Below are 22,371 nucleotides of genomic sequence, written 5' to 3'. Positions count from 1 at the left end.
GTGTCATCTATTAAATTGATTTTTAAAAATAATCAGTGCTAATCTACTAAACAGTATGCAGCTGTGGATGAACTCTGAGTTCTTCATTATTCTTATACTAAAGTTTAGACACTGGATGAAACAAGCTGAAATATGCTCTAGTCAAGTCTGACTGCTTAGTATGACAATTTTATTAGACAGCTATATGGAAAGGAATCCATCAGGATGTCACTTGTAAAAGTAGGTATGACTTCTGGGGAAATGTGTAGAAAAATAGTCAAGAGAGATTTGGAGAGTTGGAGAAGAATTGGCAAGATTGACAGCAATGAAAATTAGGATAAAGACTTAGGTAAAAGAAAACTAGAACATCATCTCTGGGTTGTTAAAGATTAGATTATACATATATTATCTTAAATTAATTGATGGTCTCTCTATTTTATTACTTATGTTTAAACAATGTTAAGTATGTACATATTTTACATTACTAGATTATACTTCTATTTAAAAATCAATTAGATGTAATTTTGTAAATATAATTATTGCTAAGTGTACCAAGTTGGTTTCCTCATTATGAGAGACCAGACCAAGCTTCTACTTCTTACTCTGCTATCTCAGTGTCTGCCCTTGGTCCTCTTTCAACCTTGTGGGGCTCTCTGTAAGAGAATAAGTTTATTTTCAACCAGAAATAATAACTCAGGCAGACTTGAGGTTTTTATGTATGCTTGTTGATTCATGTTACCTGATTCTTGAGATCCAGTTTGGGACAAGGTCGACCTCCACTGTAAGGTTTCTCTTTTAGCCATTTAGATCGAATTCTCACTCCAATCCCACAAGACGAACTGCAAGAGCCCCAGCTGGACCAGTCACTCAGCTTGCAGTCAAATGGGCAGGGGATGACACATTCTTCTTGAACATAACCTGAAAGGCAAAGCTTTCAGTGAATACAGGAGAGCATCAGCTACACTGGTCAGATTCTCTGCTTCCACCCTTACAGACTGGATTGCTCATCACTGTTGCCATGGTTCCTTCAACGCATTTCCATTTGTAAAGAGAGCAAAGTTTGAAGAGACAGATAAATACGGTTCCACCTGCATCCAGTTTGTGTCATTCTCTTTACTTCATTCTGAATGGAGAGAAGAGCCTCAGAAGGATGGGGAAAGTTCAGTGCAAACAATGGAATCACTTCCCCCCAGTGAGCCTTGTGTTCTCTACCCTCTAATTCTTCGATTCTCCGTCTGGAGTAGGTAGCACATGCAAGCGAGTCTTTACTTTGCCTGCTACCTGCAAGGTTTCACTAATAAAGACATTGATCTCTCTTCTAAGTGTTGCAACTTGAAGGTAGAAGAAAGCTGGTGAGAAGATCACAGCACCATGGAAAGTAGAAAAAGGTAAACTGCTGCCTACAGAGAGGATATGAGGCACTGAAGAGCCATGGGCGAACTGGGGTGACGTGAGCCTCAGAACTTCCAGCTTTGTTTGGTTATTCTTGCTCCAGTCTCTGTCAGTTCCTATTACAGCTGAATTCTCACCAGCTCCTGGGCTGCTCAGGCCCTCACCTGGCTTCCCCAGCGCCCACATGTCTGTCATAGGAGTTGCTCATCTCCTCCTTGAGGTTTTCTGAGAGCCTTACGTTCTGCACTCACAGTGTCACTAGACCCCAGCACCTGGATCTACATTCTTAGGAATTCACTGGCCCCTGCCTGTGACAGGACCGCATTCTCAGCATTAGGTTTCAATGGCCACAGTGGAGGTAACTCATGGACATAATTCATGTGTCAGTTCAGTAGGCTGATGTAAGTTAGTCAGAATGGAGATGAGCCTGGATGTGCTTGACTCCCCAGATGCAAATTTTCAAAGAACGACTGTTCCCTTTATGCGAATGGAAATTATAAGTCCCCATGAGGATGGACTCTGATGACATCCTAGGGAGCTCAGAGGAAAAGCTTCCCCTGACTGAGCCTGTGATGAGAGTTCAGCCCTGGACCATGCTTTACTTCTCCACGAGACCCTTAAACAGAGAGCAGGGAAGCAGGCTCCAGTCTCCTAACCCGTGGAAACAGTGGCTTAAGAAAGGCTGCCTTGAGTTACAGTCACTGTGGAATTTGGTATATGGTAGTCAACACCCAAGGGATGATCCAAGCTGAAAATTTCCTATCACCTTTAATCATTCTGAAGATATGCCAGTAATCATCATCATTCTTATGTCAAAAATCACACATATTTCTGTTGAGCCACACGTCCTTTGAAGGTCCCTAGTTCACATCAGGCCCCTGGAATGGCCTGATACTTTTTTGACTTGTCTCTTTCCCCAGTTGCTCTCTTTTTGTATGTGTCAATCATTCTGAGAATAAGGTACTTGTCTTTTTTTAATAAAGAAAAATTTTTTATTCATTTTACATACCAATCAAAGATCACCCTCTTCCCTCCTCCCGCCCCTCCAACCTCCCCCTTCTAACCTCCCCCATTCCTTCCTACAAGAAGGTAAGGCCTCCCATGGGGAGGTACATTTAATAAAGGCAAGTCCAAGCCCCTCCCTCTGCCTTAAGGCTGTGTGTGAGGTGTCCCATCATAGGTAGTGGGCTCCAAAAACCTGCTCATGCACCAGGGATGGATTCTGATGCTACTGCCAGGGGGAGCCTTAAGCAGATCAAGTTACATAACTGTCTTGCTATGCAGAAGGCCTAGTCCAGTCCCATGCAGCCTCCACAGCTGTTGATCCAAATTTTGTGAGTTCCCACTAGTTTGGTTTGGTCGTCACTGCAGGTTTTCCTATCATGATCTTGATGCACTTGCTCATAGAATCCCTCTTCTCTCTCTTTGACTGGACTCTGGGAGCTCTGCCTGGTGTTTGACTGTGGATGTGTGCATCTGCTTCCATCAGTTACTGGAGAAAAGCTCTATGGTGACAGTTAGGGTACTTTTCAAAATATGAAATGTCAACGTTGCTCATCTCTTTAAAGTCTAATGGTTTCCCAATGGCTTCTTTAAGGAAAGACTAACTTATGTCACAAAGGCAAAACAAAATAAGCTTTCTTATGAAGGTACAAAGCAAAGGTCTGTGGCCTTGTCTATGGAAGAGCTCCATTTGACCAAGGTGCACCGTGGACCAGGTCAGCCTTAATCACAAAAGGTGGAGCCCAGGAAGCTGTAGCTTTTACAGACCCCAGGGTGACTCTAATGCAGTGTCAGGCTGAGAACAACCTTTAGCTTGCTATTTCTTCTCTCCTTCTGCCTCCTGTATCTTGAATTCTACCTTCACAAGGCCTTCCATCTCTAATACTAGGCACACCTTTTCTGATACAAAATAAGTTCTTTCCTAACAGGCTGGCATCCTTAGTGCTGACTTTAGCCTCTCTTCTCCATTATTACCGATCATTTTTTTTCCAGAGTCCTTCTGCCATGCCAGAGGAGAAGCATTCAGACTTTGGTCAGTCCTGCTGTCTTCATTCTCTGTGCTAAAACAGGACTACCATCAGAGTGAGGAAAGTGCCGGATTAGTACTGAGGACACTTCATCATGTACTCTGTCTTAGTCTAGTATTCCAACAGCCTGGGAATTCTGAGTTTTCTTCTCATTCACTGTCTTAGTTAGGGTTTCCTATTGCAGCAAAGAGACACCATGACAGAGCATCTCTAATTAAGAAAACATTTAATTGAGGGGTTTGCTTACAGTTTCAGAGGTGCAGTCAGTTATTGTCATGGTAGCAGGCAGGCAGAAGTAGTGCTGGAGCTGAGAGGGCAATAGGAAATCAACTGAGTATCACACTGAGGAAAGCTTGAGAAAAAGCGACCTCAAAGCCAGTGACACACTTTGTCTAACAAGGCCACTCCTCCTAATAGTGTTACTCCCTTTTGGTGGGGCATTTTCTTCCAAACTGCCACATTCTACTCCCTGGCCCCCAAAGGCTTATAGCTATATATATATATATATAATGCAAAAAATTCATTCAGTCTAACTTCAAAAGTCCCCCCATAGTCTATCACAGTCTCAACAATGTTTAAAAGTCCAAAGTCTCTTCTGAGACAAATGGCAATCTTATAACTGTAATCATCTGTAAAAATCAAAATCAAAAAGCAGCTCACATACTTCCAACATATAATGACACAGGATATACATTACCATTCCAAAACACAGGGAAGGGAGCAAAATGAGGAAATGCTGGACCAAAGAAAGACTGAAAACCAGCTGGGCTGACTCCAAACTCTGCATACCAATTACATACCAATCAAAGATCACCCTCTTCCCTCCTCCCACCCCTCCAACCTCCCCCTCCCAACCCCACTCCCATTCCCTCTTACAAGAAGATAAGGCTCCCATGGGGAGGTACATTTAGTAAAGGCAAGTCCAAGCCCCTCCCCCTGCCTCAAGGCTGTGTAAAGTGTCCCATCATTGGTAGTGGGCTCCAAAAATCCTTCTCGTGTACCAGGGATAGATTCTGATGTCTGATGTCAAAACGCTCTCCACATCTCCAACTCTACTCGGCTTTGTTGACTTGGGCTGGTCCCACTCCCTGTTAGCAGGTATCCCATGATTCTGGGATCTCTAACATCTTGGGTTCTCCAGTACAATCTAGGATGCAACTTCATAGCTTCACACAATGGCCTCTCTACTAGGCCACCATTCAGAGACACCCATGACACATGTCTAGCCTCAGTGGCTGTCCTTAGGCCTGGAGGCAACTTCTATAACCTATTTCTTCTATCCTTAACTGTAAAGCCAGAACCACATGACTAAAGCTGTCAAATTTTGCTGCTCACTGGGACTGGACCATGGCCTCCTTGTTTAATTGTATCTTCACCAGCTTTCTGTTTTCTTTTACTGCCTAAGCTTGGCTGTCCTTGAACTTGCTCTTTAGACCAGGCTGGGCTCAAATTCAGAGATCTCTCTGCCTCTGCCTTCCCAGTGCTAGGGATTAAAGGCATGCACCACCACACCTGTCTCTGAACTTTTCCTTTCCACAAGGAAACTTAGCTGGGTGAGATCTTGCCTTGAGGTCATCACTCCCTTTATTCCATTTCTAAATCTGTTTATCTCCTTGAACATAGGAATTAGCTCCATTCTACTTCCTGGTGCTCCTTTTCTCCTCAAAATGTACTTTTAAAAATTTACCTTGCTCAGCTTGCTACTTTCTATTATAAATCTTCATCAGATTTACTGCTAATATCCATACAGCAGAGTCTATACTAGACTGTTTTGAGATTTCTTCTGCCTCAGGCAGACTCTTAGGACAAGGCAAAAGGCAGTTACTTTTTTCATCAAAATATCACAAGAATGATCTCTAGGCAATGTACTAAAATTCTTCTCTGAAACCTCTTGAGTGAGCCTTCAGCAGTTCAAATAACCCTTAGCACCTCAGTCTTCCATGCTTCTACTAGTTTGGCACATTAAGCAGTGCTTAAAGCTTTCCATTGCTTTCATAACCCAAAGTTCCAAAGTCCAAATTCCTCCAAACAAAAAGCATGGTCAGGCCTATCACAGCAATACCTCAATCCCTGGTACCAACCTCTGTCTTAGTTAGGGTTTACTATTGCTGTGAAGAGACACCATGACCATGGCAACTCTAATAAAGAAAACATTTAATTGAGGGGGCTCGCTTATAGTTCAGAGATTCAGTCCATCATGGCGGGGAGCATGGTGGCATGCAGGCAGAGGTGGTGCTGGAGCTCAGACTTCTACATCTTGCAGGCAACAGGAAGTCAACTGATTGTCCTATTGAGGGAAACTTGAGAAAAAGAGACCTTTAAGCCTACCCCCACAGTGACATACTTTGCCCCACAATGCCACACCTCCTAATAGTGCCACTCCCTTTGGGGACCACTTTCTTTCAAGTCACCACATTCACAACAGACCTTTCAGACCTTCTCCATTTGCTTTTCACTTAAGGAATTACTTCTCCCATCCTGGAAGCAGCAGAAAGATTGGAGCAGAATGCCTTCAATTTCCTCTGATATCATCTATCCACAATCCCAACCTTTCACTTCTTTCTTCATATTCAAATGGAAAGGCATTCACTTTACTATAGAAAGCACATTCTTCAAGCCCCACCTGAACCTGATTTCTCCAGGTCTTTGGGCTCTTCAAACATCTCCTTCTCTTGGAGCTTTCTTCCTCTCCTCTCTCTCCACATAACCTCCTTTTTTCCATTCTCTCTCTCTCTCTCTCTCTCTCTCTCTCTCTCCCCACCCTCTCTTTCCCTCTCCTTCTGTCTTCCTGTCTTTGTCTTTCTCTCATTATTTTTCTCCTTCTCTCTCATTTTATTCATATGATTGTAATTACCTTACAATATTATTAGAATGGCTTGAAGGTATTTGTACAATACTTATCAACAAATACACATATCACTTTTCCTGATGACAGGAAAATTCCTCTGGGGTTGGAATAAAAAAGCTTTCATTAAGAATGTAAAAGAGAGGTCCCCAGAAATCCACAAAGATACCTCCACTGTAGACTACTGGCAATGGTCGAGAGAGTGCCTGAGCTGACCTGCTCTGGTGATGGGATGACTGAACACCCTGGCTGTCATGATAGAACTCTCATCCAGTGTCTGATGGAAGCAGATGCAGAGATCCACAGCCAAGCCCCAGGTGGAGCTCCAGGAGCCCAATCGGTGAGAGAGAGGAGGGATTGTATGAGCGAGAGATATTGAGACCATGATTGGAAAAAGCACAGGGACAAATAGCCAAACTAGTGGAAACGCATGAACTGTGAACCAATAGCTGAGGAGCCCCCATGGAACTGGACTGGGCCCTCTGGTTAAGTGGGAGAGTCAATTAGCTTGAACTGTTTATGAGGCCCCCAGGCAGTGGACCTGTCCTTGGTGCATGGGCTAGCTTTTCGGAGTCTGGGGCTTATGCTGAAACATTTTGTTCAGCCTTGGTGTAGGGAGGAGGGGAATGGACCTACCTTGGCTGAGTCTGCCCAGCTGGGCTGACTCCCCAGGGGAGACCTTGCCTTGGAGGAGGTGGGAGTGGGGGGTAGATTGGGGGGAGGTGTAGGGGGTGGGAGGAGGGAGGACGGGGGAATCTGTGGCTGATATGTGAAATTAAGTTAATTATAAATTAAAAAAAGAATGTAAAAAAATAATTTTTGCTGTTTACTAGCCTTAATTCTGTAGTTATTTCTAATGAGTTTTTATAATCAACCAGATATTAGCAACATAGTCAAAGTTACACCAAGTATTAAAGAGGTGCCACATACACTATATATAATTTTACAGAAAAAGCAAGTCACAAAATAACTTCATTGGCCAAAAAGCAAAAAGAATAGGATAGGAAATTAGCATTTATTCTCATGGCATATAGACTTCAAATATGCAAATATGAATGTCCAGACTATTTCACATAAACATTAAATATTTGAGTATGTATGTAGGTCCTATTTTAAAGCACATTTTCAACTAGACATCCTTATAATTGAGTGAGACTTTAAATTATCTTCATCTGGGCTGCACAATGAAGGACTTTAATCAGCCAGCCTCTAGCAGTAGTTTTTGTACTCTTCACATGATAAGAGATAAACCCAGAGGATCCTTGTGAAAGTCAAAGTTATAAATTCAATGAACATAAAATAATTTTGAAATTCAGCAAGACTAAGCAATAGTGACATTTATTTTTCAAGAAAATTTCCATGCCAGAGTATATCCCAAGGGGAAGTCCATAGTGAAAACAATCAATAACTGCATATTCTTATGTCTGACTCATAATTTAAAAGATTAGTTTCATCCTCACACTTAATAAATACAGATTTTTGGCAATCAAGTATGATGAGCTATAACTATCACAATGGCAACCTATATGAGAATTCTAATAGCTAACAGTTGCAACCACACAAATGTTTTCAAAACTAATTTTCATAGAATATATGACAGAATAGCTGTTTCCTTCTAGATAATACCTCACTGGCAACATTTGTATTTCTAAAGCCAATTTCTGTGAAAGAAAATTTACCAAAACTGTATTTTCTACCAGAAGTCATATGCAGAACACGTTACTTGGACCACTGACTGGCCTAGGGAAAGCTTGTAGCTAGCTCTATTTCACTAATCTGCCCAAATACACAATTTGATGTGAAGTAATCAGCACAGAACTATCTGTGTACCATGCAATAAATTTTTAAACAACATACATGGCACATATAACAAGTAAGTTAAGCAGCTTATGATGGATGAGGATATGTATGGACGAGGATCCTTTATTACCATCTCCACACATGATGATATTAGAAGTATTTGTTCAATGGTATACTAGAGACACAGAATCGAATGGCTAGACCTTTGCCACCAATCCCCAAACCTCCTCACTAACGTGCATTAGGACAAACAGTTCTAAATATGAGGGTCTCCTTAAGGCAACCACTTCCCAGACTTTTGCCTTGTGTGCTTTGCTTCCTTCACTAACACGTTTTCTCCCATCAAAGATCTTGTTTTGGAGGATGTGAAAGAGGAAAACACTGATGACATGAAGGTTAATACAACAACCCAGATCTATTCATTCACGTTTTCTCACTCTGTAAAGCAGCAGCGACAAACGTCGGATTAGGCAGTTCATGTTTTGTATTCACCGTCTCTGTGCTCAAATTATCAAAATAGGAAATGGAAAATGTTCTCAAAATGCTAAATAATGTAAGATCTGGGATGATCACAAGTTGAAAATCATATCATACTCCCATTTCCCTGTTTTAAAGATTTGCTGCTTTAATTTCACATTTTAATACTTCTAGGTTTGTTATTTTATTTACTTAGTAAAAATGTACCATGCTAAAACCACACTGGACTCTTTAAGGAATATTTTCATCAGAACTGGGAAAAATTGTTATAGATATGTTTAATATTCATCTAGAAAGACAACTAAAAAGAAGTTAGAGCAATATTTCCGTTGTCTTCCGTTGGCGCTAAGTGTTTTAGAAGAGCAGGTATGGTAGATGCAGAAGCACTGCTCAGACCCAGCAGGGGTGCACTGTGCTCTGTAGAGCTTCTGCTTTCACTGTGGAATGCTGTATGAAGAGGAGCTGCCTGATCTCAAAGACTGTTCCAACATGCTCGGGTCCCTAAGATGCTAGACAGGGCACAATTGGAATTGCCCAAATAATTGACAATCTCCTCTTTTGAAAAATTTAAAGTATTAAAATATATTTTGAAAATACTGTCATTTAACAGGAAAGCATTTTTACTCAGTTATGTAATCATCAATGATACTGCAACACGCAAATATTTTCTGAATAGAACTCCACTAACTCGGAAAACAATAACAATAATTAGTAAGTAGGTTTGTGCCAAATTTAAAAACTTTCTGCACAGCGAAAGATACATGGGATGAATAGACAGACTTAAAAATAGGATGGCTTTTTACAGCTATTTGCTTAACAGAGGATTTATATAAAATGGTATGCAGAAATTTAAAAATTTAACACCAAAGGATGAATAATATAATCAATTATTTGGCACATGACTGAATAGAGTTCTTGAACTAATTACACATGACATACAATTACTTAAAAATATCTTTAGAATTTTTGACATTGTGGAACTGCAAATCTAATATCTAGAGATTCTACATCATCCCAGTCAGAATCAATGAAAAGGAAATGCTAGTGAAGAATGCATTTGTACTGCTGTGGGAATGTAAAAAGTCCAGGCAACCTGGACATCGCAGCAGGATGGCAATCCTTCAAATTAAACCACACACAAGACTAAAGTAAGATCCACTCACACCACTCCTAGGCATAGACCCAAAGGAATAAAAAGCCAGCCTAGAAACCCCTGCATGTCCGTGTTTATGGCAGCACTATTTCCAAGGACCAAGATAGGGAAGCAGTCTAAGTGATCCCCAAGAGACAAACAGACAAAGTGTGCTGTATACACATGGAATACCATTTACCCAAGAAGGAAGAATGCATGTCACTCCCAGGTAAATGGAAGAGCTGGAAACCATAACATAAAATACACCAGACTCAGAAAAGTAAGGACCTTGCCTGTTCTCTTTCAAGAAATGTAGAGAAAACAAATGGATCAGAATATACATACAAATAAACAATGGAAAAATAGAAAGGGACTCTTAAAGAAAAGGAAAGACCTTCCAGGGAAGACAAGGGTAGGGAGTGTGGATGATACCAAAGTAAATTATAAAAATATGGAGATTCATAATGAATTGCATCATTTTGTGCAATTAACGCATGTTAATAAAAATGAAAATAATGTACTTCAAATACTAAAGTAACTAATTGCATTCTGAACCTATTATGATATCTGAAACATTGCTATATTTTTTCTTTTTCTTTTCTTTTAACTTTCTTTTTATTTATATTTTGTGTCTTTCACATCATGCATCTTGATCCCATTCATTTCCAGTCCCTGTGTATCCACCCTCTGCCTTTGCAGCCCCCCCAATACAATTTAAGAGAAAAAAAAAAAGAAAAAAAAATCTCATCATGGAATCTATACTGTGACACAATGAGTCACATAGTAAACCCTTTTATCCATATATCTTTACGTAAATAAAGATATGGCCTCTGGTTTCTGCTAAGCTATGGATGTTGGGCCCTCACTGGAACTCTTCTTAGCTATCCTGCTGTTGCCCTGTGTCGGGGAAACCTGCAGCTTTGGGTCTGGATCTGAAGGACTGATTCCTTCATGTGTTCCAGCAGATCACAGATGGGGTGGATATTGGGATGGGCCAACCCATAACCCTGCTTCTGGGCTTGGGTAGTGGTAGGGTTGGTCAGTGCACTAACAGCTAACATTCCCTTGTCCTCACCACCAGGGTGAGCTCTCCTGCATTGCTTTGGCAAGTTCCCCCTTTGCAGTGATGAAGGAAGGGCAGGGACAGTCCTCCTGTTTTCATGTTCTCAGAGTAGGATCTTCCACACCTACACCTTCAGAGCCAGCTCTACTCTGTTGCCCAGGCATGGCGTAGGGGCCACTATCCCAAGTCCTGCAGCAGAAGAGGGGCAAGCCTAGCTCTCCAGCTCTTAGTACCTTAGGACCAGCTCTCCTACCTACCTCAGGTATCTATTGGGAAGTGGGGAGCGCAGACATCTGTCTCCCGCCCATGCCGCCATATGACAGGTGAGTAATGGGGACAGCTCTTCCATGCTCACAATATCAGGAATGGCTCACCCAGGCCTCTGCCAATGGGGTTGTCTCTATTGTGCTTCCCTGTGCAAGGTTCGGGACCTGCTCTCCTGAGTGTTGCAGCTGGTGGTGGGCAGGGGCAGCTCTCCTGCCTTTCTGATCTCAAGGCCAGCTCTCCCATCTGCCTCAGACATTGATGGGGGGAGCATCTCTCCCTGCCCATGCCACCACATGACAGATGAGTTATGGGGACCGTGCTCCCATGCTCACAACGTTGGAAATACTGCTATTTAAAAAAACCCCACAAAGTTCAAATAATATACTGACCAGTGTTCTACTAGATTCCATAAGACTCAAATATTGCAAAGAATCCTTATTAAATACTTTGCATCTACCAGAAAATCATTTATATGAGAATCATTTTCTTTAATTAAAAACGTAATTCAATTTATGAGTGTACTTTAGGTGCAGATTAATTACTTGCAGATGTTTAGACCAAGAGCTTTCTGTTAAAGATTTAAACTCCCATCAGGAGTAGAAAAGAACCCAGGGCCCAGACTTGACTGAAATTTCCAACTAACCATCAGGAAGAGCAAGGGGTAGTGGAGGCCAGCTGTGACACGGTGCTATCCACACATGACATGGTGGTTGGGCACGTGAACTCACAGAGGCTGTGGTCGTCCACACAAGACTGGCAGAAGATCAAGCCTGTCAAGAAGCTAACATAAATGGGGGAAGAACACGTGAGACCCTCTCCTTAGTTCAGGTGCTCTTGGCAATTGGCAGCGGTGAAGGGAGAGAGTGTCGTTTTCTTTCATGGATGTGGCTTGGGGTAGGTTGTACTACTCACCGAATAGCCCTATACTCGTGCATGGACTGGTGACTCCAACCGGACTCTGTGGGTTAGAAAAAGGCCACGAAACAAAGAGGCAAAGTGGTGGCGAGGTTCTGGAAAGAGTTGGAGGGGAGAGAGTAGGAGGTGGATTTGATAAAATACATTCGTGTGTGAAACTCACAGACCATAAAGCAAAACCAAAGACAAATGACTTTTAAAAGTGAATAATAAATTTGTAAAGGTCCTACAGTTCCCGAATGTTCCCTTTAGTGCTATAGTGGTAAGGTGTGAAATTATGCTACTATTGAGGTTAATTACTATCAGAAGCAACAATTCTTAGAAATGAAGAAAAATTGGTTATATTTTCAGAAACTTAGATCATATCATACAAATTCTGTGATGATTTGAGGCAACATGAATAGATGCCAGCTTTAATTTCCTACTTTTCATGTGAAAAATACTTCGTATGGTAGATACAGGGCTTTGACTTAATTTCTGGGTCTGGTTAATGTGCTATAACTAAATGTCTTGGGTGTCAATTTAATATAACACCATAAGGAACTGATCTTTTAAATTGAATCATCCAGGCAATTTAATCAAGACAGTATCGCCAGTTGTTCATATAGACAGAGTTTCGACGGTAACTCCCTGTGCCAATTTCCTCCAGGCAGAGAAAAGAGACATTTTTTTCTAAGAAGATATTGAGGATATTAGGGAGAAAATGGAACACTAGACACAGAATAATCAGAACGGTTAGGACTGTACATATACCCACAGTTTCTCTCATTACTGCAAATAAGTGCTGTTAAAATTAAAGTGACTGAATGGCTAGGCACATAATAAACTCGGCCCCAGCAGCACGGAACGACCCACAGTTTGTTGACAAGGCAATATTCCCGAGTGATTCTTGGAACTGTGGCTTCAGCCTGTGTCCTCTCACCCTCTCATCACACCTCACTGCTTGAGAGAGCTGCACGGGGAGCTACACTCTGTGCTCTAAACCTCCTGTTTCCTTGGCAATCTCTACAAGCTGACCTCTGAGCACATCTGGTATTCTCCAGGCTCTTCCTCATCTATCTCGGGTTCTAATCCAGCATACAGCCTAATATCCTACTTCCTGCCCCTAAAGCTGGGTGTGACCTTACTATTACCTGCTTCAACCAGTTAAATGTGAACAGAAGGGAAGCAAGCTTCAGGGCTGGAGCACAACTGATCATTGGTTTCCCATTACCACAGGGACCAGCAATGCACCAGACAGCATCTGCTTATTCTTCCTGGGGGCCAGGAGCAAAGGTGATTGGAGTCAGAGGTCCAAGACCACTCAGATAGACAAGGACAGCAAGTGACCTGTGACTCTTGGCCACTGGGCACTGAGATTAGGAACTTGTTTCTTTTGTTCACTGAATGTACCTTATTTGGACCTCAAGAGCTAGCCTTGGCACAGAAGGGTGGTGTTTAGCCAGCAAGAAGAGTACGTGGAACAAATGCCTGAAGTATTTTGGGAATCGAGGCTACATCCTCAGAAAATAAGACTGTGCTGTGTCAGCTGTTAGCACAGTCTGAACAGCAGCACCCACACCAGGGAAAGTGACTTTGCAGAAGTTGAGTCTATATATATGTTTCAGGAGCATTCATAATTTATTATTTAAAAAAAAAGAACCAGCAATATGGATAATAAATCAGGTCTAACCTTATGTGATCTGAGATAAAATATTAAACCTTAATATTTGAGCTCCCTTGTGATAAGACAAAAATACAACAATACTTCCCCTTTGTAACTCCCTATAATACTGTAAGGTCAAAAATATAATAAGTAGAACATTGTGGAAAAAAGATTACCCTACACTATAAATGACATAGTAATATCTTACCACTACTTAAATCTATATGGTAAAGTAAAACTATTCTTTCTTTATCATGTTTTTGGTAGTAATGATTGATAGAGAATATAATTCTGCAAAGATATTTTAGCACAGAGATTATGGGATAATAATTTTCAAATTTGGATGCCATTTCTCATTGCAGATCATTTCCATGTAAATGAAATCTGGGATGACATTGACACATGAGGGATGCTACCTCGGGTCAGTAAACCAGTTGTAGTTTGATGGCATCTCACTCTTTCCAAATCTGCTACCAGCCAAGGTCAAGCCTTCATTATCTTCCGGTTGGACTGCTATCACATTCTCTGTACTGGACTTCGGGTCTCAGATTTCCTTCTTTTAATCCAGTTGATGTCTGACCCGCTGCCATATTAATATCCATAAAGCAAAACTTTAAACACACCACAGTTTCCCTTAAAATAAATAGCTTTTACAACATGGCATAATTTTGATGACTAGATGGGATGGGAGAGAAAACACTTTAAGTAAGGAATGTGGAAATCAGCCCTGCATGTCCATTAGTCAACACAGAAGTATTTAGAAGAAGAATTTCAGTTTAATCACTGCATAAATTTGTCTAAATCAGTGAGGGGCCCCTCTGGGAAGTCATAGTACAAGGCTTAGAAAGATGATTAAGAATGTTCACATTAGTTTGGGTATGTATACACATATACACTCACATACACATACACACATGAACACATACACACAAACACATACACATACACATATTCATATACATATTAAGTGCATATATACAACATATACATGCATACATACACCTATGTACCATGTACACACATAAATATGCAGACATATGTACACACACACACACACACACATACACACACACACACACACAAATTAGGTACCAGGCTATTGGATTAAAGTATGTGAGTGATGATAAAATATTGCTCATAATATTCCTTTCCTATCTGTGACATGTACACATAACTATTATTCACTCTATTGGAAAGAGGGCTTCACGATGGCCGATGGATGTGGTCTTATGTAGCACTTGACTCCCAGCTCCAAGGCAGCTATGATGATATAACCTCATGCCAGGGACTCAGCCGTAACTGATCACAGAAAGGAACTTCTTTTCTTTCTCTCTTTATTTCCTTGGCCCTTAGATGCACTGTGACCTGAGTCTAGTTGCTATATTTGGCCAACACCATGAACTCATTTATTGGCCTCCTGCTTGGTTATTTGCTTCTTTCTTTACATATTCATATATTGATTTTGAGGCCCTGGATTTATAATTCAATGATTCCATATGAAAATAAAGATTTCTGATTTCCCTTGGAAATGTGGGTAACTGAGGACACGGGGATATTTTGTCTAGTATGGTCAACATCAGTCAGAGATGACTGGCAGGGCTTGTGTAAATGATGACTTTTTTCTCAAAAAAAAAAAAATAAAAAACTTATTAGCCACATGAAAAGGCACATAAAAGTGAGGCTTTATCTGAGTGGGCAAAGTGGAAGACACAGAGACCTACCAGTCCAGCTGATTGCCATAGATCACAGGAAGAAACTCAGGAGGAGATCAGCTGGGTACCTCATCTAGTCTGATATCCCTAGGAGGAGTTAGGCTATGCCTTGTTGGAACTAAGTATATTGGCTATGAAGATTATTGAACAGTGTTTTTTATTTTTTTCAAAAGACAAAATTTTAAGTTTGGCCTGATGTCACAACCCTATAATTTTAGCTACACAGTAGGCTGAGGCAGGAGGATTATTGAGTTCATGGCCTGCCTAGGCTGCAGAGTGATTTTAAGACCAGCTTGAGAAACTGAGTAAGACAACTTGCTGTCTCAAACATAGAACTAAAAATAAATTATGAAAGTAGCTTTATCTGAAAATGATTTGACAGAGGATCCCACGAGTACAGTTTGAATTGACTTCTGCTGCTTCAGGCCATGCATCCTAAATGGGATACCAACATCAAATGGAATTCCTAGAGCTGGTAACAGGAGGTGTCTCAGATCCCAAGGATAGTATGGATATACAGAACATACTCATCCAAAAACCATAGCCCAGTTCACAACCTGGAAAGGCATCAAGAAATGGACTTCCAAGATGAGATTCCATTCAAAAAGTATTTTTTCTACACTATTAGGTCATCCTGATTCATGAACAATGAAAGAAGTTATTATAAATTCTGAATTGTGGGTTACATGATGAAGAAAATTCACCTCCAAAAGCTTGCTTTTGCTGAAGAATTGTGTCTTTCACTGAGGTAATGCAGAAATCAATGTACTGGAATGAATTTGCAGTACATTAACTTCTTGCAAGTTACTGTAAAAACCTTTGAACTCTTGCCAAGGTGCACAATTAAGTACAACTTCTGTTCTTGATTTATATTCATCAGTAACAGTGAATTTGTTTCACTTACCAATAAATTTGTTTCCTAATGGATTATATATTATCTGCAGATTTACATTTTAGGCTTCTCTTGTCTTCACTTGACAGATATCCTATGCTTTTACTTGGTGATATTTAATGATGCATCTCTTACAGGAATAAAAAAAAAAGCTCAGCTGTTTAAATTTATTTACCTAAAATTTATTTAACTTATTCTCCAAGAAAATGTAGACAGTTATCAATCTTCTGGTCACACTAATATTAGTGCCAGGGGATGACAGAGAACCCCAGATCGCACACAAAGAGAGTGTTTTAAACTTAGAGATGGATGAAGAGCAGCCAGCAACTATTTTCTGAAGAAATAAAACAGGAAACACCAGCAAATGAGAGTTTATCCATTTTCCAGGACTTTCAAGCTAGCACACAAAGGCAGCGAAGCCTGTTGCTGTCTAGCTGGGCCACAACGCCTTGTGGTTTTATTCCAGTGCACCTCAGAAACCTGCTGCCAGTCTGTTGGCTTACAGCACTGTGCTCCCTCTGAAGTTTACAGGAGAGAGCCCTCCCTTGTTTTTGCAGGTTTCGTGGCTCCTGCTGGTTCCTCACTGTGGCCAGCAGACCTCCAAGGCCAGCTATGCTTACCTTCACTTATTTGACACCCTTTTTTTTTAAAGCTAAATTCTTTTCTATTATATTTTTTAATTTTATATATTTTTAAATTTTATTAATTACATTTTTTTCATTTATTTTACATCCTGACAGCAGTTTCCCCTCCATCCTCTCCTCCTTTTTCCTCCCCAATCCCACCCTCCTGCCTCTCTAGCTCCCCCTGCCTTCCACCTCAGAGACAGGCCTCCCATGGGTATCAACAAAGCATGGCACATCAAGTTGAGGCAGGATCAAGCTCCTCCCCCTGCCTAAAGGCTGGGTGAGACAACCCAGCATGGGGAATGGGTTCCCCAAAGCAGCTCAAGTGCCAGGAACAGGTCCTGATCCCACTGCTAGAAACCCCATAAACAGACCAAGCTACACAATTGTCACATGGAGAGGGTGCCTGAACTGGCCATCTCCTGTAATCAGAGTGGTAACTACCCTAATTGTCATCACAGAGCCTTCATCCAGTAACCGATGGAAGCAGATGCAGACACCCACAGCCAAGCACTGGGCTGAGCTCTGGGAGTCCGATTGAAGAGAGGGAAGAGGGATTGAGGAGTTAGGGGGTCAAGGTCATGACAGAGGAACCCACAGAGACAGCTGACGGGCTCGTGGGAGCTCATGGACTCTGGATCAACAGCTAGGGAGCCTGCATGGGACCGACCTAGGCCCTGTGCATGTGGGCAAGAGTTATGTAGCCATCCATGTCTTCATGTCTCAAACCCCTTTCCCTTCTTCCCTTCTGCAATAAGAACAGCAGTCAGTTCAACCTAGAATGACTCACTTCTTACCTCAGGACATTTGCAAAGGCTGCAGTTATGAATAACATCATATGCATATATTGAAGCTGAGAACTTAAACATGAGTGATATATTTCTAGGGCTACTAAAGACTGTGCTGAGAAACATACACCTGGGGACCTAGACTTTAGCATCTATTTGACCTAGCATGTATCTACTTTTACATGAACTGTCCTTACCTTCTAAGCTTTGGTTTTATTATCTACAATGGTTTGGTAAAGTGTGGTCTGTAGGTAGAAATCTGGCCTCTGTGTCCAAAGGTACAGTTTTTTTTTTTTTTGAGATGGGGCCACCAGCATTTGTTCAAGCGCTTGTCTTTGTTGGCTCTCATACTCTAACAGCAGAGGTGACAGTTGTGACAGAGATGGTTTGGCTTACAAAGTTGTACATATTCCCTGCCTTGACCTTTATAAACACTTGCAGCTTCTCATTGTGAAGTGGGAATAACAGTAGACATAACCTGTGATGAAGGGCAAATGGAACTGCACAGTAAGACATCAATAAGGATGCTTAGCTTTCCTACCTTCCTTCCTTCCTTCCTTCCTTCCTTCCTTCCTTCCTTCCTTCCTTCCTTCCTTCCTTCCTTCCTTCCTTCCTCTCTCTCTCTCTCTCTCTCTCTCTCTCTCTCTCTCTCTTTCTTTCTTTCTTTCTTTCTCTTTGACTTTTCTGCTGCAGTTTCCCCTCCGTCCTTCTCTCCTCTCAGTTCTTCTCCCCCACCCCTACTGGGTCCCCACCTGAATCTACCCCTCCTCTGTTTCTGTCCAGGAAAGGGCAGGCATCCCATGGAGATCAACAGAACATGGCATATCAAGTTGCAGTAAGACTAAGCACATTCCCCTTGTATTAAGGCTGAGCAAGGCAACTCTGTAGGAGGAAAGGGTCCCAAAAGCCAACAAAAGAGTCAGAGACAGCCCCTGCTCTCACTGTTAGGAGTCCCACAAGCAGACCTAGCTACACACCTGTAACATATAACACCTGTAGACTCAGAGAGTCTAGGTAAGTCCCATGCAGGGTTCCTGGTTGTCGGTTCAGTCTCTGTAACTCCATATGAAGCCAAGTTAGTTGATTCTGTGTGTTTTCTTGTAATACCTTTGGCTGTTTCTAACAGAGGCACAGTGCCATGGTAAATAACAAATGGCTGAAGAACTACAAAAACAGTCTGGATGCTAGGTGCTGGTGGCATTACATTATGACTGTCACTTAATTCCTCCATGTTTTAATTTTATCATCTAGAAACTAGAGATGATTGTAGCTAGAGTTTTCCTGCCTGGCCCACAGTCAGGACAAATCTCTCTCACCTGCCAGTCCCACAGCCACTCAGACCCGACCAAGTAAACACAGAGACTTATATTGGTTACAAACTGTATGGCCGTGGCAGGCTTCTTGCTAACTGTTCTTACAGCTTAAATTAATCCATTTCTATAAATTTATACCTTGCCACATGGCTTGTGGCTTACCGGCATCTTCACATGCTGTTTGTCATCGTGGCGGCTGGCAGTGTCTCTCTGACTCAGCCTTCCACTTCCCAGCTTTATTCTCCTTGTCCCGCCTATACTTCCTGCCTGGCCACTGGCCAATCAGTGATTTATTTATTGGCTAATCAGCAACACATTTAACATACAGACTATCCCACAGCATATGATTATTCCACTTACTTCAGAGAGTCTAGAATAAGACTAAGCAATATTGCTATTATTATTTGTCAGACAGAGAGGTGTAACATCATCTTCAACATATGAGATGGAAGAGAGAAAGCAGGGAAATTCACCTAAGAAACCTCATCAGGCAAAGGCCCAACAATTTCTTGAGGTCAAAAGTTCTGTAGGGATCATGAAGAAGGAAAGATTGCCACTATGAAGTCACATCTATTTGTTGGTCAAACAAACAGATCACCTGATGACTGAGATTTAGGACAGAGCTGTGCTCTACATAGAGCTGATCTACTCTCCCATGCTAACAAAAGCAGCTGTAGTAAATGTTGACCAGAGCATGAAGACCGTTTTGGGTTGGGATATGTTCATAAGGCCTTCAACCAAACTACACTGAACTCATTACTGCTTCCCATCCTCACCCGTCTTGTTTCTCTTCCCGTGTCCCCTACTGTTAAAGTACAAGGTCTCTGAAATGCCTCAGAGGGACACCCACATCTCTTGCTTCTATGGCTCCCCATTGCTTTAAGGGTCCATTTCTTTGACAGTGTATAGAATTCCATACCTCCTCACTAATGGGTGTATGGCAACAAGTTCACTGAGCAGAGCTAGAATTCAAAGTCATCTAGAGGTGGGTGTGGTTTATTCGCGTCCTGCTCATTGTGCTCATCTTAACTGTATAAGGATTTCTTTTCAGTCATCTTCCCTTTAGACATGCACACAGAACCATGGGGACAGGCAAGACACTTTCTTGGGCTGGCTTTCTAAGTAGATCATACTTGACCAGGGTCATATGACCATAACAGTTTTCACTGTACAAACACTTTTCTAAAATTTGTCATTAGTGCAGGAACCTGGCCCCACAGCTGTGTACATTGAAGTACAGCTCTGATGCCAGAGGTTCTGAATTGTTTTCATCTGAAATTAAAATGTACTTCACACTCATCCTTCCAAAAAAAATGATTATCTCCAGATCAAACAACAACAACAAACAAACTTGAGTTTAATCATTCCATAAAATTGAAGTATTACTAACTACAACATTTTAAGGTGTGAGTTTTTATTTTGTGGATGTTGAAATGATTAGATGAAGTCAATCTGCATATGTGTGTATATATATATATATAGTATATATAGCTTGCATATAAAATGCCCCCTGGGTATCCTTTGTTGAAGGCTTGACCACAGCCTGTGATAACATGGGTGGGTAATTGGCTCCCAATGCCACTGACTTTATCAGTGTGTCAGGGCACTGATGAATTACTTCCTAACTGAATAAGCTATTAAGACGTGGTGTTTACATGATGAAGTTGGAGGTACAGCAGCTACCTCTGACAGGTACATTTTGCCTGTAGTCTCTTGCTCTTTCTCTCTCTGATTTCTGGCTACCATGAGATGAAAAGCTTTGCTTCACTAACCATCCATTGCTATGACATTCTGCCTCCACACAAGCCCTCAGTGGAAGGGACAAATCACTGCAGATAGAAGCCTCTGAAACCATAAACTAAAATAAAACCTTTGTGCTTTTAGTTATGTCAGGCATTTCGTCACAGTGGCAGAAACCTCACTAACACTGACATAAATACAGGCTTCAGAGGTAAGCGTTCATCTCTGGCTCTCCTTCACCCATGAACACCAGCCTCTGTGGGCTTCTCGTGGCACAGACCTAACGATGTGATGTGGATGCAGAAAACAAAGAGAGTAAATCAGTAGAAGAAGAAGATGTTTCTGCCATCCCACAGCTACCAACAATTTCCATTTGGGTATATTTCTGTTTTTATTTGTTATTGTGTTGGTTTAGTGCTTCTTTGTGGGTTATATTCATAATTTTTATATGATATCTTATGACCCTATTGTACTACAAAAGACAATTATAGAACCATTCATCACAGCCCCAACTGAGTGGCCAAGAATCAGCTGCAGTCTGGGAAAGAAATGTACAGTGCTGAATAGGATCAGAAGATGAAAAACAGTAAGTGCGTTTAGCCCAAAAGGAGAAATGAGTTGATCTACAGCACCACCATCAGAGAAACTCAAATGATGAATCTGTCATGTGTGCTGCAACCAAACATTGTGAGCAAACATGCTTTATGGGTAATCTACCTCCAGATACTCATCTGCTCTGTTCCTTGACTTTCTAATATGGAACATGAGAATGGCAATGATACCTCTCTAGTACTGCTTATACCCAAACATAAAATAAAGATAACACTTAGAGAATGGTTAGAATATCCTAAACACGTAATGAATGTTAGCTTTCATTATCAGCAAAAATAAAAATGACATGTAATATAAGTAGAAGTTGAACCACAAGGTAATAATTATGTATATGTGTTTATGTGTATATACCAGAAATATTTAGACACTATATAAATAGTTAACTGAAATGCTATAAATTAAATATGAGGGAAACTGATAAGATCAGATAGTCAGAGTGAATGGAAAAGCTGTGAAGCCACATTGAAACTTTCAGGAAGATATGGGCTGGATGAGAACATGCAATAACTTGGTGGTCTTTCAGGGAACTCTGACTTTGGGGTGCTGAACAGTTGGTAGAAAGGGGAAGAGTGAACTGTGAGGCTGCTGAAAAGGAAGCAGGAGTGTAAATCACATGATCAGCAGTATCTTAGAGTGGAGAATCAGGCAGAAGCCAAGCTGAACCCCTTAGCCTTTCCTACGAAAGATGAATTCTCTGCTCCTGGACTTGCAGTGTACCTAGCAGCCAGTTATGGAACCAGAGGCCACGTCGGTGTGCCTGCCATGTGAGATTAACACAGTCTCTGCCACATTTGTTTGATGAGGCAGGATATGGAGAATATCTGGCTGAGGAAGAGACAACCCACATTCTTCCAGCTTAAAACATGAAACTGAAAGGACGCAGAAAACTGCTACAATGACTTTCAAGGTAATAGTTACTTTTTTCTTCAAAGCTCTACAGTGGACATTGAATGGAATCACAATCAAAAAATTGTATAGTCACCCCTTCCTTATCCATAGATGCTTTTTTTAAAAAAAATCAACTCTTATTTTTTGAGATTATAGTAAAATTACATTATTTCCCCTTCCCATTCTTTCATCCAAACCCTCCCACATGTCTTTCCTTGCTCTCTTTCAAAGTCATAGCCCCTTTTTCATTAATTA

At 41.3% G+C, this 22,371-nt stretch overlaps 1 protein-coding gene across 2 annotated transcripts in view; it reads right to left on the bottom strand.

Annotated features, from left to right (window-relative positions):
* Thsd7b (thrombospondin type 1 domain containing 7B) overlaps positions 1 to 22,371 on the bottom strand; it is an 831,070-nt gene that overhangs the window by 190,881 nt on the left and 617,818 nt on the right. For both annotated transcript variants that reach the window (XM_052736826.1, XM_052736827.1), the window contains exon 15: positions 719 to 897. In XM_052736826.1, the coding sequence (XP_052592786.1) occupies positions 719 to 897 (179 nt within the window). The remainder of the gene's footprint in view (positions 1 to 718; positions 898 to 22,371) is intronic.

This window comes from Peromyscus californicus, unplaced genomic scaffold, assembly GCF_007827085.1.
Source record: "Peromyscus californicus insignis strain IS unplaced genomic scaffold, ASM782708v3 Scaffold_14__1_contigs__length_90479793_seg_2, whole genome shotgun sequence".
NCBI classification, from domain to species: Eukaryota; Metazoa; Chordata; class Mammalia; order Rodentia; family Cricetidae; genus Peromyscus; species Peromyscus californicus.
Note: the sequence above shows the minus strand (reverse complement) of the source record. Positions and strands in the feature narration are given on the sequence as shown.